Source organism: Leptonychotes weddellii, chromosome 4 (genome assembly GCF_054177405.1).
Source record: "Leptonychotes weddellii isolate Sample4059 chromosome 4, ASM5417740v2, whole genome shotgun sequence".
In the NCBI taxonomy this organism is placed as follows: domain Eukaryota; kingdom Metazoa; phylum Chordata; class Mammalia; order Carnivora; family Phocidae; genus Leptonychotes; species Leptonychotes weddellii.
In genome coordinates this window covers 122,603,643-122,619,511 of record NC_138372.1, presented here as the reverse complement: position 1 = coordinate 122,619,511, position 15,869 = coordinate 122,603,643, and the positions used below count along the sequence as shown (strand labels likewise).

Here is a 15,869-nt window from a genome sequence, read left to right as displayed (position 1 = left end):
ACACCAAAGGCTATACAGATACGATGCTTAAGCTGGTGATAAAAATGAGTTGTCAGACTATACTGGTAAATAAGGTAATGGAAGTAAGTAGATGAGACCATGAAGAAAAAACTATGACTGATACGTTGAGGAATCCTAGCATTTTAATCAACTAGAAAATGATACAGATTTTAGGAAGAGTTATTTCAAGAACTAGTCCACTGTGACAATGCTGCCAAAAATTTAAGGTAAGGACTGAAACATACATTACTTTCATTCCACAAATACTGAACACCTAGGAGGTCACTGGTGATCTTAGAGCAAGTGACTCTGGTAGATCAGTCGGACAAGGAGAAAAAAGAGTGGCCTGTGTTATGAATGGAAGATGATGAATTATAATCTATAATACAATTTGAGAAATTTGGTTGCAAAAGGGAAGACATAGAGTTTAAGAGTTTGTTTTTTTAAAGATGAAACTAATAAACCTTTAAATGCTGAAATGAAGTCACTAAGAAAGGGAGAAGTTAAAAGTATTGAAATTCAAAGAGAAGGATTCTGGAATCCTGAAGCAAATATTTAGGTATTTAGGAGAGAGAGCAAAGACAATATATAGACAGAAGTTTGAAAACAGGTACTTAAGGACATTCATCTACCAGCTTTTATTTTCTCTGTAAGGTGAAATAGTAAAAAGTGAGATTATTGCCTAGAGTAAATGGGCTGGAAGTCAGGAGAATGAACAAGTACTTCATGTGGAGAAGAGCAATAGTAAATAGACTCCTCTACCTGTCCCCTGAGAGGTGGGATACTGGTTAGGTTTTATTTTCCCAGCATTCATCACAATGCTTGACAAAACACTTTTTTTTTTAAAGATTTCATTTATTTCAGAGACAGACGGAGGGAGAGAGCACATAGGGGGAAACGGACTCCCCACTGAGCAGAGAGCCTGATGTGGGCTTTGATCCCAGGATCCCGAGATCATGACCTGAGCTGGCAGAGACTTAACCAACTGAGCCACCCAGGCACCCTGACAAAACGCTTTTCAAACAAGTGTTGTTAAATGTTGGTTTGAGTGTTTTTCCCTCTGCAACCTCTGTTACTAGTTTACTTAATGGTATTTAAAGAATAATTTCTCAGTTTTCTGGTGTATAGGAACACTAAAATATAACCACTAACTGAAAATGATTAACTGAAATTTAGTGGCTTTATTTTCCTATGAAAAGCTGAATGTATTTCAATAATAAATTTAAATCAATATTCAAACAACTGTACTAGGTTTCCCAGTATCTTTTTTTAAAAAAATTGTGGGGGCACCTGGGTGGCTCAGTTGGTTAAGCGTCTGCCTTTGGCTCAGGTCATGATCCAGGAGACCTGGGATTGAGTCCTGCATCAAGCTCCCTGCTCAGCAGGGAGTAAGCTTCTCCCCCTGCACCTCTCATCCAGCTTGTACTCTCTCGCTTGCTCTCTAATAAAATCTTAAAAAAAAAAAAAGTCATTATTCTGGAGTGTACAATCTGTTCAGAGGGCACGTCTTAAAATTCTGCCAAGTGGGTTTGTAAATACAGGCAGGGTGTTTCTATTTATATAACATTCTATAGTGATTTGTTGAAGGCTTCCTCAGCTAGTTCTTAAAATAGACATTTCCTGTCTCCTACCCTACCGCTCTTAAGTATTAGAATTTAATTTGTGATCTTTAATCCTACACTAAGCACAGAACACCTCAACCTGAAAGCTTAACAGATGACAAATATATTCTTCCTGTGTACAGTGTTTCTTCTCGAACGCTTTGAAAGGTTATTACTTGGATCTTGATATCAAAAACAAATTTCAGAAGAGGTGAGCTCTTCCAGGTTGACAATAAGCTTTCAAAAATAGCACACTTAACTCAGGAATCAATACATATCACTGCTTGTACCTTATTTGAAATCAGCCAAACTGCTTAGCAACTCATTTTTTAATCAGTTGATGTTAAGTGGGATAGAAGTGAGGCAACCAACCATTCACTTGAAACAGAAATGAATTTTTTTCACTAGGAAGTGAAAGCAGTAACTCTTGGTCATCATCTTTTTCTCTAAATTATAGGATTAAAAAATAAACTCTACTATACTTGGTTTTTGACATTCGTGACCTTCCTATGGAAATCCTTCACTTCATTTAAACTTAGCAAAAAGGGCTAAGATATCTCTGCAAACAAAACATCTTTCTGAAGAGCTATTAAAACAGTTTCAGGGGCGCCTGAGTGGCTCAGTCATTTAAGAGTCTGCCTTTGGCTCAGGTCATGATCCCAGGGTCCTGGGATGGAGTCCCACATCGGGCTCCCTGCTCTGCGGGAAGCCTGCTTCTCCCTCTCCCACTCCCCCTGCTTGTGTTCCCTCTCTCGCTCTCTCTCTCTCTAGTCAGAAAATAAAATCTAAAGTTTCAGAAGATAAGAAAAACAAACAAAACCAAAACAACAAAAACCCACAATCTGCAATGCTAGAAATAAAAGAGTGAAGAAGTAGACCCATCCTTAACTTACTCTCCTAGTGGTATTTTATATACTTCTTTGCTAAATGAACAAAAATAAACCTTACACTCTGGGTTAAACCAACATTCACTTTAGTAACTTCTTTATTTAATAAAACTATTTCCAAAATCTTAAGTATACCTAGATATCAGCTATTTTTGTTCTTCATAGTTAATACATTTTTGTCTATCCCAAAGCAATCTTCTCTTCAGGTTCATTTTAAAATAATTCTGATTAACCATGTTTTTAAAAAAGACATTCATGGATTTAAAAAAATCAAATTAACAAGCAATGGAAAGAAAATGAGATTAAAACGAATGATAAAGTAAACCTCAGTTTCTACTCTTCAAAATTTTGTAACAATCAACTTTATTTTTCTCACATAAAGAGTAGCAATGTTTGCCCACTTCACAAAGCTGCTATGAAAAGTGACATCATTAAGTGAAAATACTGAGTAAAATGTAGAGTGGAATATAAATCTAAGTGTCATTAAGTGAGGTTAATCTTGGTGCCTGTGGTTACAGGTTTCTCTGGGACCTTGGCAGGTTAGCAATGCTTCCAAATCATCTGGTAAGGGAGTAGTACAGCACCTGCTTCTAAGTGCTAAACAAAATTAAGTTTGGAAGAAGGTTTCCCTGACCATTTTCTTTTGGTTCTCAAAATTCCAAACATGAGGCAGGTGCAGACTAACATAGATTTTCTTAAAAGACAAATATTCTTGAGAAGAATGAAATGAGAGAAGACATCAAAAATCAAGGTTTTAGAAATAAAAACTCAGATCTTTCCCCACTTTCATTTTCACATATATCAACATCAAGTTTCTCTTCTCTGAAGACAGTTTCAGAACTATTTTGTTTTTTCATAAACAGGTATAATTTTTCCTTATTCACTGTGATCAGGTTTTTTCCACTTTTCATTGGAGTAAATTCACTTACAAATTTATTCTATAAACCAACCCTTGAAAGTTCCTGTAACAGCCTGGAGACTCAACATATAGTAGTTTCCATTCACAACCCACTGACTCAAGTGACTGCCCCATCTTAGACTAAGCTCTACTGTTTCTTCCTTGCACTACTCAAACAAGATTGTTATTTCTGCTCACACTAGTCCTTACAAAAAGGTCTACCCAGATCACTCCGCACTCCAATCCATGAACACCCTTTCAAATGTTTTTACCTAAAGGCAAATATAAATGGACCTAATCTCTAGTTAAAAACCTCCTATTGCCTCAGTATGTAAAATAAAATCCACAAATTTACCATGTAGAACAAAGAGAATCACAACCTGGCTCTAACCTATCTACCCAACCTCATTTCCCCATTGCATTCTTTCTATTCTTTTACCTACTTAACCTGATTTCTTGCCACCTGGTGGTCAGTGAATGCCCTTTTCTCTCCTGCCAAACTCCTACACAAGATCCAATTCTTATTACTGCCTTCTCTATATAGCTTTCTCCACATCTTCTGAGCAGTTAGGAACCTCCCATTGCACACCCTGCTGTACTTCTTATTTTAACATTTGTCACAACACACTGGGTATGTTTCTAGCCCACAGCAATCCTATTATGAACAAGTTCCAGGCAAGGAACTCCTCAATCTTGACATCAACATCATCTGGCAAGATGCTTACTTTTTGGGGGATTTAAATAAAAATTTAATTACCAAATTTCCTATTATGATGTCGAAAGCTATTCTGGTATCCCAGGAAAAGTAATATTCTCTGGAAAGTAAAACTATGGATGAAGATTTAAGACCATGTGGTCACACCAGAATATTAAGACTATGTCAGAAATAAAAATTTCAGTTTTATAGATCTCTCAGGGATCGACAAAGCGTTTAGACAACATGATACTTTGAGCAGGCAGAACTCAAAAAATGCTTTTATAACTGATCCATAAGGCTTCTTCAACACCTAATCTGGCCACACAGATTGTTTCTTTAGGGTTTCTAACTGGTAGGTTAATAAATACGTGCAGCCATCTCTTGGGATGAATATAGGAGATAGGGCAGGAAAGGAACACTAGGCAGAGGAAAAGTAAAGAAGGGAAAAGAAGATGGCAGAATATTCCTACTACCTACTATCATCCTCTTAAGATTAAACACTGCAAGATTCTTATGTATTAGTGTATTTTACAGCCCATGAACTACTGGTGGACCTTTATTTTTTAAAAATGAACATCACAGAGGGAGGGAAAAAAGAAACAAGATGAAACCACAGAGGGAGACAAACCATAAGAGACTCGCATCTCAGGAAGCAAGCTGAGGGTTGCTGGAGTGGAGGGTGTTGGGAGGCATGGGGTGGCTGGGTGATGGACATTGCGGAAGGTATGTGCTATGGTGAGTGCCGTGAATTGTGTAAGAGTGATGAATCACAGGGCGCCTAGGTGGCTCAGTCGTTAAGCGTCTGCCTTCGGCTCAGGTCATGATCCCAGGGTCCTGGGATCGAATCCCACATCGGGCTCCCTGTTCGGCGGGAAGCCTGCTTCTCCCTCTCCCACTCCCCTGCTTGTGTTCCTGCTCTTGCTATCTCTCTGTCAAATAAATAAAATCTTTAAGAAAAAAAAAAAAGAGTGATGAATCACAGACCTGTACCCCTGAAACAAACAATACATTATATATTAAAAAAAATAAAAAAATAAACAAAATGAACATCAGGCCTCAAACTACCATTTAACACCCAATTTTCAGTTTCTGAAAAAGAGTAACTTAACATTGTAGCTCATCCTTCATAACATTCAACCAAAAGGATTCCTGGAAGGTAGAGAACATCTGGAACCCCCTAAGATAAAACAACAACAATAACAAAACAAAAACACTAATCCAGACCCATAAATCTATCTGAAATGCTTAAAGTAAGATGTAGGATGCAACAATTTTCAGATTTCAGAAAAGTAAGTGGGGGTCTAGGGCAGCATCCTATAATCAGAACAGTATTTTGGCAACAAAACATGAATATTCACATTTAAAGAAATGCGTAAAAGATATAAATAGCTGGTTTTGCTGCCGAGTATTGGGTTTTGTTGCCAAAATGATTAAGAAAAAGCTTTGGGTAGTTTTTGCTGATTTCAAGATATCAGAATTACAAAATTTTTCTTTCTTCCCATTAGAGGCATTATGTGGGATACACTCAAGGCTGGTTATGGTCAAGTAAAACTGAGTCCACAGCCTACATCTCCTTAAACAAAGTTCAGTTCCAGGATTATTAAACGTATTTTAAATAGTTTATACAGTAAATTTATATGGCATGGTCAAAATATTAAGTCTCAAATGTTATGGCCAGTTTTCAAAATCATAAAAATTTAATCATTTAGAAAGCACTTTAAGATTCTGCAAGATCTGAAAGTAATGCCAAATATCAATTATCATCCAAAACATAGAAAAGCAGAAGTGCTGGTTAGTAGGTAACTCCAAAGAGTTCACTATAGAGTAATTCATTACTTCAAATGACTCAGAGTATCTTAAAGATATTTAGCTTGAGCATTCTGTTCTCAAGATTGTCTTCTAAATACTCAAATTATGTGCGCTTTTTACCCAAAAGGCAAATATACAAATTGAAACTGTAAAGCTGAAACCTGATTTCAACTCTACTTATAAGGGATTAATAAAAATTTACAAATGTTTTACGTATGAAGTACGTATGAAAGAAAGGAACTTTTAGATTTAAAGAACTCTAAATTATATTCTTTGGTCAAGTAAAAAATCACCTTGCATCTGAATCTTTGTATGACATTAAGAAAAAAATCATCTACATAGAATTGTATCAACTTGTATTAAAGACAGAAAATCAATTATATACTGCTTCATTTACTAGAAAATGTTATCAACTATATAAAAACCCCACTGAAAAAATTCCTTTCAAAATTCAGTACCAGAGAAGTTTGTCATCTTCCAGAACTGGCATCTTTCCTCCTCCTGAGAGGCTGCTTGTTATCTTAGAGCCAATTAAAAGCTTAATTAGGGCAACTATATTAACACTCTCGACTAGCACACTTAACTTCTTTATTGCTTTATGTTATTTGTTTTGCTGATGTTTCTTGTCAGTCATTTCAAAAACGTCTGTTCAAAATGAAGTATGTATGCATTCATAAATTAAAGGTTATGTGTACACATGCAGAGCAGTTATTTATAATGGGTGCAACCTGCTATTGTGACTGAAATAACAGAAAAATCTAGATACAGAAAATCATGTTCCTTATAATCCCAGAGCATCAAAAGATCAACAGTAAGATTAACATGTGACTTGCTTCGATTAAAAACAATATCATGTGTGAACACACTCTGTAAAACAATTTTAGGTATTATATTTACTCCTACAATTTAATTCCTAATCTCAGATTTTTTTTTTTTTAAAGATTTTTTTTTAATTTATTTATTTGAGACAGAGAGAACGAGAGAGAGCCGCACATGAGAGGGGGGAGGGTCAGAGGCAGAAGCAGGCTCCCCACCGAGCAGGGAGCCCAATGCAGGACTCGATCCCGGGACTCCAGGATCATGACCTGAGCCAAAGGCAGTCGCTTAACCAACTGAGCCACCCAGGTGCCCTCCTAATCTCAGATTTTTATATACTTTATTTGGCTGAAATTTATTTTCTGGTTGTGAATCAGCAAGACAAGGATTTGAAATTTTTATAGTACCAGAGCAACTCATTAATGACTACCTTTATAATTATCCCATAAACTCCAGTAAGACAGTAAAAAGGACAGAAGTTTCTACCTTTCCTAAGTTCTATTTCAAGTATCCTCATATATCAAAAATGATTTGAAGCAAACTGCAGTAGTGAGTCAAATAATGGATACACTAGTTTAAGATATATATATATATTTAAAAAGAACCCATGTAAATCCCTGATATTGGGGCACCTGAGTGGCTCAGATAGTTAAGCGTCTGCCTTCGGCTCAGGTCATGACCTCAGGATCCTGGGATCGAGTCCCATATCTCAAGGTTGTCTTCTAAATATTAAAATTATGTGCGCTTTTTACCCAAAAGGCAAATATACAAATTGAAACTGTGAAGGTGAAACCTGATTTCAACTCTACTTATAAGGGATTAATAAAAATTTACAAATATTTTAATACTGTTTCTCCAGAAGTACATATGAAATCAGGGAGCCTGCTTCTCCCTCTGCCTGCCACTCCCCCTGTTTGTACTCTCCCTCTCTCTGGCAAATAAATAAAATCTTAAAAAAATAGATAAATAAATCCCTATTTCTGGGTATACCTTCTTATCTCAGTATCTTACAACACTTCTCTATGAGGCACTGGAACACGAGCTTCAACAATACGTGGCAAGGAGATATTATTTAGAGCTGTGGTTTACAGACTATAGACTTAAGAGTCTAGGGAACTCAGTTCTCAAAGGGATCTACAAGTCCAAATATGCCAAGCACTGCTCATAGACCATATAAATAACTTATTATGACTTTTCAGATATTTACGTACATAACTTTAAATTCATTTAAAAGCATTTATTTCACTGAACATTTTCAGTATTTTCTCAATAAGTAGAAATCAAAGTGTAACCAATGATGGTGCAGTTCATAAAAATGTTCTGAGGTTTTAAAAGGGACCAATTTTTTTTAAAAGACTGAGTCTACCAGTTCATTAATTACAAGGTTTTAATGTGAGACGGTCTTAAACATGAAACCTGCCTCTATTTTTACTAGCTGAGTGACCTTGAGCCAGGCCTCAACCTTGATAAACACAGACAGACCCACTGTGTTCTATATTGGTCAGAATTTGCCTCCAGAGTTGTAGTTAATTCTGTACACCAAAATTTCTGGGTGGGGAAAAAAAAAAACAAACACGTCTATGACTGTAAGAAAGATGATAAAGGCACTTGGAATTCATAAGGAATTCACTTAGTTTAATAAATTATCTATAGTTATCTGAAGGGTTGGTTATCAGGTAGATTAGAGAGATTAGAGGTTAGGCTCAGATTATACTACTCAAAATGACAGGTTCATGAAGTTAAAAAGAATGAATTTTGGCTCAATATACAATAACTTCTTTTCTAGAATCCAGTAGAAAGCACGCTACACTGGAAAACTGATTTTAAATAATCTCAAGTTTCCCAATTTTAAGGGGATCTATAATGACCATGACAGTTGTGCTTTTGTCATTTAATTTTCATAATAATTCCTTAAAATAAGTACCACACTTTAAAGATGAAGAAACTGAAGACAGGAGTTTAATTTAATTTGGTCACGGTCACACAGTAGGTAAGTACAGAGCTCATTTTCAGATCATGACTCAATTTGGGATCTTTCCTCTTTGTCAGTGGATCTCAACCTTCACTCACAGTGTAATCACCTACAGAGCTTATAAAAATTCCAACAACCAGGCGACATCCCAGAACCAATTAACTCAATCCCTACTGGAAAGACCCAAGCACCAAGGACTGCACAATATGCAGCGAAGAAAGATTAAGACCCACTGCTCTATACCAAGGGTTGGCAATAAAGCCTTATTGAAGCATATCCATGATCATCTGTGTATACCTAATACTGCTTTCATGCTACAATTAAGTAACTGACTTTATGACCAGCAAAGCCTAAAATATTTACTGTGGTCCTTTACAGTAAAAATTTGCCAAACTCTGGCTCTGCATCATATTATGTCCTAATCATAACATTCTTATAAAACCCCCATTTCCTGCCATTCAGTGAGGCTGGATTTAGAGGCACTGAGAAGTTGCAAAAAGTTTAACAGCTGGAATATAGCGTATCACTGATAAAATCAAATGTCAATTAAGCAAGGTTCAGAAACCAAAGTGATACCCGTAACATAATACAATTTTTGTAAGATGTAAGAGATAAATTGAAAGCATATTAGACTACCAAAAATTTATGATACACCTATTCCATTGATACAAACTCAGCTGAGGGGGTGCTTGCCAAAATAATAGCTAGTAATGTTATTTTTTAAAGTATGCATTGTGGGGGCGCCTGGGTGACTCAGTCGGGTCCTGGGATCGAGCCCCATGTCGGGCTCCCTGCTCAACAGGGAGCCTGCTTCTCCCTCTCCCTCTGCCTGCTGCTCTCCCTGCTTGTGCTCTCACTGTCAAATAAATAAATGTTTTAAAAAAAAGTTTGTAAAGTATGCAACATGGTTCAATAGTAGTGCTTTTCTTTGAATCACTCCAATTATATGTGGCATTAAGAATGGGTTAGCTGTGATTAGTTTTGCCAACTACTACCCCCAAAACCTGTTTATGCCTTACATGGTGTTGTGTGTGTATTTTAAAAAACACCACAGGGTTCCCACCATACTATTAAACTATTTATCTCTATAGCAGAAAGACAATGTAGCTCATTTTTGAGAATTACTTCAAGGTCTTCTGTATTAAAAATTAAGCCAAAATAACGTGATGCTAAGAAAGTCTACCCTATTTTAATACTTTAAAGAAACTGCCTCTGAGATTTAATTATTAAACAGTAGACAAGTATGAGGGAAAAGATCAGTAAATCATATTCATTATGCAGATATGATTTTCACCTAAGTAAATCTGAAAACCAATGAAAACTAAACCCATACCTGAAAAGCCAGACAAACCATTTCATAGGTTTACTATGGCATTCTGCCCTTTAGAACTAAAAACAATGATTCTTTTTAACCAAGTACTCCATCCCCAGATAATCACCATGATGTAAATCAGACACTGAATAATTACAGAGCTTTGAGACAGCAAAACAAACACTGAATCATTTATGACAGTGGTAGACATATACCTCAAGTCTGGGGTCTGCACAGGAAAACCTCAAATCCACTACTTCTTCAAATATAATTAAATTAGGCAAAGGCAATTAAAGTTTCAAATCTTTCTATTTATACTCTGTAACAATGGTCCCCCATCCCATTAAAATCCGTTAAAAAAAAAGGTCCACAGCACAAATGTGATATGCTAAGATTTTGTATATATCCTTTTAGTTATATAGTGAGGAGAAAGGTCTGAGTCCTCTCTCTTAATGAATGAAAATGAAAATGAGGGCACAGTGGGACAAATTTGAAACATTTCAGCTTCTGTAAGATTTACAGTGAGAATAGAATAGTAGCTCTAAACAAATTGGAATAATCCCACTGTCATTTGCAAAATTCTAAAAAACACTTAAATGTGTTTAATTACCAAATAAAAAAAATTGGGAATAAAAAATGTTAATTAGGTCTCAAAAATGTTCTGAAATGACAAACTATGTATTACAACTAAGATTTTAACTAAGATTACATTATCTTGTATCTTTTCCAGCACTGCGTGCAAAAGTGATCAGAGATGCCAAAGATCCAGAAGTCAAAGAACTATAAATGAAGAGTCCACACACCACATATAAGATTAACACAAACTTTGAGAAACTCAGAGAAAAAACATATACCAAAATTATATTATTAATTTTCTCCTAAGATAAACACTCAAATTACTTTTTTTGTGTATTACTTCTATAGTTTAAGAAATACCTTAAAAACATACTTCAAGATTATGATATCCAACCGTAATTAATTAGAATGAAAACTGAAATATCTTTGTATATAAAATATTTACCTGGTTCTTCCTTGATGAATGATAAATCTTCTTCTGGATAGGCAACAGGTGGCTGCATCACTGAGCAATCTTCTAAATTTGTTTCATTAGGTGGTATATTATAAATAAATCTCTTTGTAGTTTGGTTTTTCCTCCTTGTTTTGCCAGTCTCTTGAATTCCCTGGGAGCCCATATTATTCCAAATAAACACTTTTGTTTGACCTTGAGATTCATTTTCAGCCAATTCTGGTGAACCATCCTGGACCCAACTACTGTCATTCATTTGGTAGTTTTCTATTTGGCCCTCGTCGACGTTACAACCATCATTTTCAATTTTTACATTACTTGCCAAATTGGTAAGATTCCGTGTTGCCCAAAAACTGGCAATTTTTTGATCCCGTGATGAAGACAGACCATCTCTATTAACTGGTTTTCTGTTATTATAGTCCACAACTACAGACTCTGGAGCTTCCGATTTAATGCTTATATTTAAGGCATCTTTAATGAAATTTCGGCAAGTTTGAACAACTTCACTCATTTGAAGATAGCTGGCCACTGTCATCACTTCAATGGCATTTTGGCTTGTGAGCACCAGGTTACCAGAATACAAGAAGTCCAAGATGACTGAAAAACCTTGAACTGCAGCAATATCTAAATGGGTAGTATTGTTTTGGTTAGGGCTTTCTTTGTTTGAAAAGCAATATAAAGTCTTAAAGAAACGGCTGCCTGCAACCAGGATGTTCTTATGAGCTTTAAAGATTTTTCCGCTCACCACAATGCTGACATCGCAAAGAATACCTTTCTTTCTTTGTTCATTTAGTTGTCGAAGAAGTTGATAGCAATAAGAGTTCTCATTTGGCCTACTATTAAAGTCACAGTACCCCTCTTCTGATGGTATTTCTGTCTCCTGTAATTGGATGGAAAACATTAATATTAAATTATTTACTTTAAAAAATCCCTAAATGAAACAAAGTATCAATTTAACTTTTTTAAAAAGCACTAATCAAATACACTAATTTGTTAGCAATCATGATGTACTGAGACTGTAGTGTTCACAATCCCAAATATTGGGAGAAGAAGTGTGAAGAGCTTGGTGCAAGCTACTATTATTATTAAGAAAAGTCAAAGGGCGCCTGGGCAGCTCAATCATTATTCATCTGCCATGGGCTCAGGTCATGATCCCAGGGTCCAGGGATGAGCCCCACATTGGGCTCCCTGCTCCGCGGGAAGCCTGCTTCTCCCTCTCCCACTCCCCCTGCTTGTGTACCCTCCCTCTCTCGCTGTGTCTGTCAAATAAATAAATAAAATCTTAAAAAAAAAAAAGTCAAACATCTGAATTAAGGATCAGCAGGATTTCAATTAAAGAATAACATGTATCATGTATAAGCCAAGGACATGGATTAAGAATTATTTAAAATTAAAATAGCAGTTACTTTCCTATGAAAAGAAACTTTCATATATAGGAATCTAGTTTGCCTTATCTCTGATAGGAATGCAGCAGCCTTTCTAATTGAACTTAAAATATCCAAGTTACAATGTTGGGTAGCTCAGCCTATTTAACACTACTAAAAGTAAATTTTAAGTCTTGGCAAACATCCAAATAGTTTAGGTCAATGAAATTAATTAAATCTAAAGATAAAGCTAAGACCCTGATAGGAAAATGTGTTTCAACTACAGGATATCCAGCTATATAATTTCCCAATCAACTTTCAAAATGCCTTATCTTTTTAGGGGCATAAATGGTAAATGTAAGGTAAAATTCCTGAACTAAAAATTCTTTTATGTATTATTTTATTTTAAAATATTTTATTTTTTTAAGTAATCTCTAAACCCCATGTGGGGGCTTGAACTTACAAACCCGAGATCAACAGTCACATGCTCTACCAGCTGAGCCAGCCAGGAACCATGGAGCTCAAAATTCTTAAAAGTTTATAATTTTCTTTCTTATCAATCTGAAAAGTGTTCACTATCTGTTTAGCATCACTTAAGTTATGGTAATTCCTATAAAACACAGCACACTTTAATAACAGCTGTTAGATAACTGAAGTAATCATTTTTTCCAATCAAAGAAGTCCTTAGATATTTCTGGTAGAAAAGATGGCTGAAAATGCTGACCCTAAAGTATTAAAAATTCATATTTTCTTTGCATAAAATATTAATTTAAATACAGACCATTTCTGTACAATAATGACACACATCTATGACTATATGAGCATGGGGGAAAACATGGGAAAATACATACTAGATCGTAAACATGCTAGGAAAACTGATATGCTTGGATAAGAGAGAAGAGGAAGGCAGAATAGAAAAAAAGAAAAAAATAGAAAAGTGTTGGGAACACAGTTAAGACTGCGAAAGAATTTTCATGGATATAATATTTTAGTGGTGAGATTCCTAAACAATCCCACAACTCTATTTAATCTTACATGGGTATGGCTAAATTACAAAAATAATTAGGTTTAAGTCTGAGTACTGAACACAGAAGACCATACATAAAATAATTTCAATTCCCTTGAAACTAAACCAGGTCAGTAGTCCATTTAAGAATTTTTGTGTTGCTTTTAAGTATGAGAATTCAAATGAAAGAACCAAAATATTAGAATTCTAGGCCCCTTCAGTATTCCCACAGGGGTAATGAACAGTACAGATAACCCTGCAAATCTGGGGTATATGATCACTACAGAAGAAGGATGCATGGGAAGTAGGATTTTCCTTTTCATTTCCAACTGACTCTTGGCAGTCTATTACCTTCCCAGTGCCTCACACACATAATGCCCTTATACTGTAACACCCTCTCCCCCACACACCCAATCTTCATCAAAAACATTATCAGCCAAGGTCTGAGGGAAGTAAGCAAAACAAATTCACCAGTAAGTCCCAAATTTTTGCTTTTGAAGGTGTGGAGGGAAGGAAGTGACATAAAAAAAAAAAAAAAAAAGACACTGTTTTAACCTTAGAGCTTGTACATAAACCAGTACGTTGTCAAATTTCAAACAATTTACAAAAGGGAATGAAAACATATGAATATATAAAGAACTAAATCAATACTAAAAACAACGCTACAGTAAATGATTTCTATAAAAGCATCAGACCGTTTACTTGATGTCCCTTTTATGAGACTATTTGGATAAGACTTTTTACTCATTTGCTTATGCTTTCCACTCATTAAAGAAACATCCAAAGTTAAAGAACCTTCCATTAACGCTGCCTGAAACTAAGCTTTCCTATGCATGCCATACCTGCCTAGCAAAACTCATTTGGTTCAAAGTTCTGATGTTGCAATAACAGTATAAATACTTGAAGAAGCAAAAATTTTAAGCACTGATCAAAATTTAGCAGCACATCATGAAGTATTTGTGGAAGCAGTGAATTAGCATTTGCAAATCAAGAACCCACCTAGAGTTTATACATCTGGCAGTTCAAACCTTTAAGGAGGAGGCTGTGTCTAACTGTACAGTCATTTTAGGCGATGGTCACTGTGTTCTGCATTTTCTGGGCCAGTCCCAATTTCTAAAGTTCTCAGCCATTATCAGACCAAATGTCCTAATTTTTAAAAATAACTCAGACAAAAGCCTATCCACCAAAATATTTGCCCATTCTATTTTAACACAAAATATACAAATCAAACACAACTATTCAACCACTATTTTTTTCTCATTAATGTTTTACAAGAATAGTAATGTTCCTTGCTTTTATAAGCACCACCAATTTCTTTTTCACTACTTATTAGAGCACTGTGCCTTGTTTCTGTAGCACCTATTAAATATTCTCTTCACAATGAAGGCTTTCCAAGTCAAGAGTATGTGTACTCTCAAAGGGGAGTATTATTTGGGCACTTGGGCAAATCAGAGCTTAAATAAGCACACAGCATTAAAACAAATTGCTGGTATTATTTGCTGAGCTAAATAAATTAAGAAAATCTTAGTACTAAACATAAAAATCTTAAAGTAGTTCCCTAAGGAACTCATGCCATCTCCGTCTCTGGTTCCTTCTTTAACATTCTAAATGCCCACTCTGAGTATACGGATAACATGAGCTCATTGGTATGTAAAAATCTACTGTTGAAAAGATTAAGTATTTCTAGAATACTTTTCAGATGCTGGGAAACTTTTCTGTTCCTTTTCCCAAAATGGAAAACACAATTTAGCCCAGACAATAGTCTAAAATGACTAAACAAGATTTTAAGAAAACGGACATTCAGGGATGCCTCGGTGGCTCAGTGGGTTAAGCATCTGCCATCAGCTAAGGTCATGATCCCAGGGTCCCGGGACTGAGTCCCACATTGGGCTCCATGCTCAGTGGGGAGCCTGCTTCTCCCTCTGCTTGTATGTGCACAAGCTCTCTCTGACAAATAAAATCTTTAAAAAATTAAAAAAAAAAAAAAAGGAATTCAGACTTCAAAAAAAAAAATCAGAAAATTTATTACATCAAAGATTCTGTAGGGGCGCCTGGGTGGCTCAGTCGTTAAGCGTCTGCCTTCCGCTCAGGTGATCAAGCCACATCGGGCTCCCTGCTCCGCGGGAATCCTGCTTCTCCCTCTCCCACTCCCCCTGCTTGTGTTCCCTCTCTCTCTGTCTCTCTCTCTCTCTGTCAAATAAATAAATGAAGTCTTTAAAAAAAAAAAAAGATTCTGTAAATGTGAAAAGTTTTCAAGTTTTTTATTTGTGAAGATGCCCATAAGTAAAATTATAATTTTAGATCTGGAAGAAACCTTAGAATTAACTCTTCTAAAATTAAAAAAATATAGGGGGCGCCTGGGTGGCTCAGTCGTTAAGCATCTGCCTTCATCTCAGGTCATGATCCCAGGGTCCTAGGATAGAGCCCCATGTCGGGCTCCCTGCTCAGCGGGAAGCCTACTTCTCCCTCTCCCACTCCCC

At 35.9% G+C, this 15,869-nt stretch overlaps 1 protein-coding gene across 2 annotated transcripts in view; it reads right to left on the bottom strand.

Annotated features, from left to right (window-relative positions):
• ZBTB10 (zinc finger and BTB domain containing 10) overlaps window positions 1-15,869 on the bottom strand; it is a 36,855-nt gene that overhangs the window by 12,821 nt on the left and 8,165 nt on the right. For both annotated transcript variants that reach the window (XM_081816175.1, XM_006727141.3), the window contains exon 2: window positions 11,014-11,899. In XM_081816175.1, the coding sequence (XP_081672301.1) occupies window positions 11,014-11,899 (886 nt within the window). The remainder of the gene's footprint in view (window positions 1-11,013; window positions 11,900-15,869) is intronic.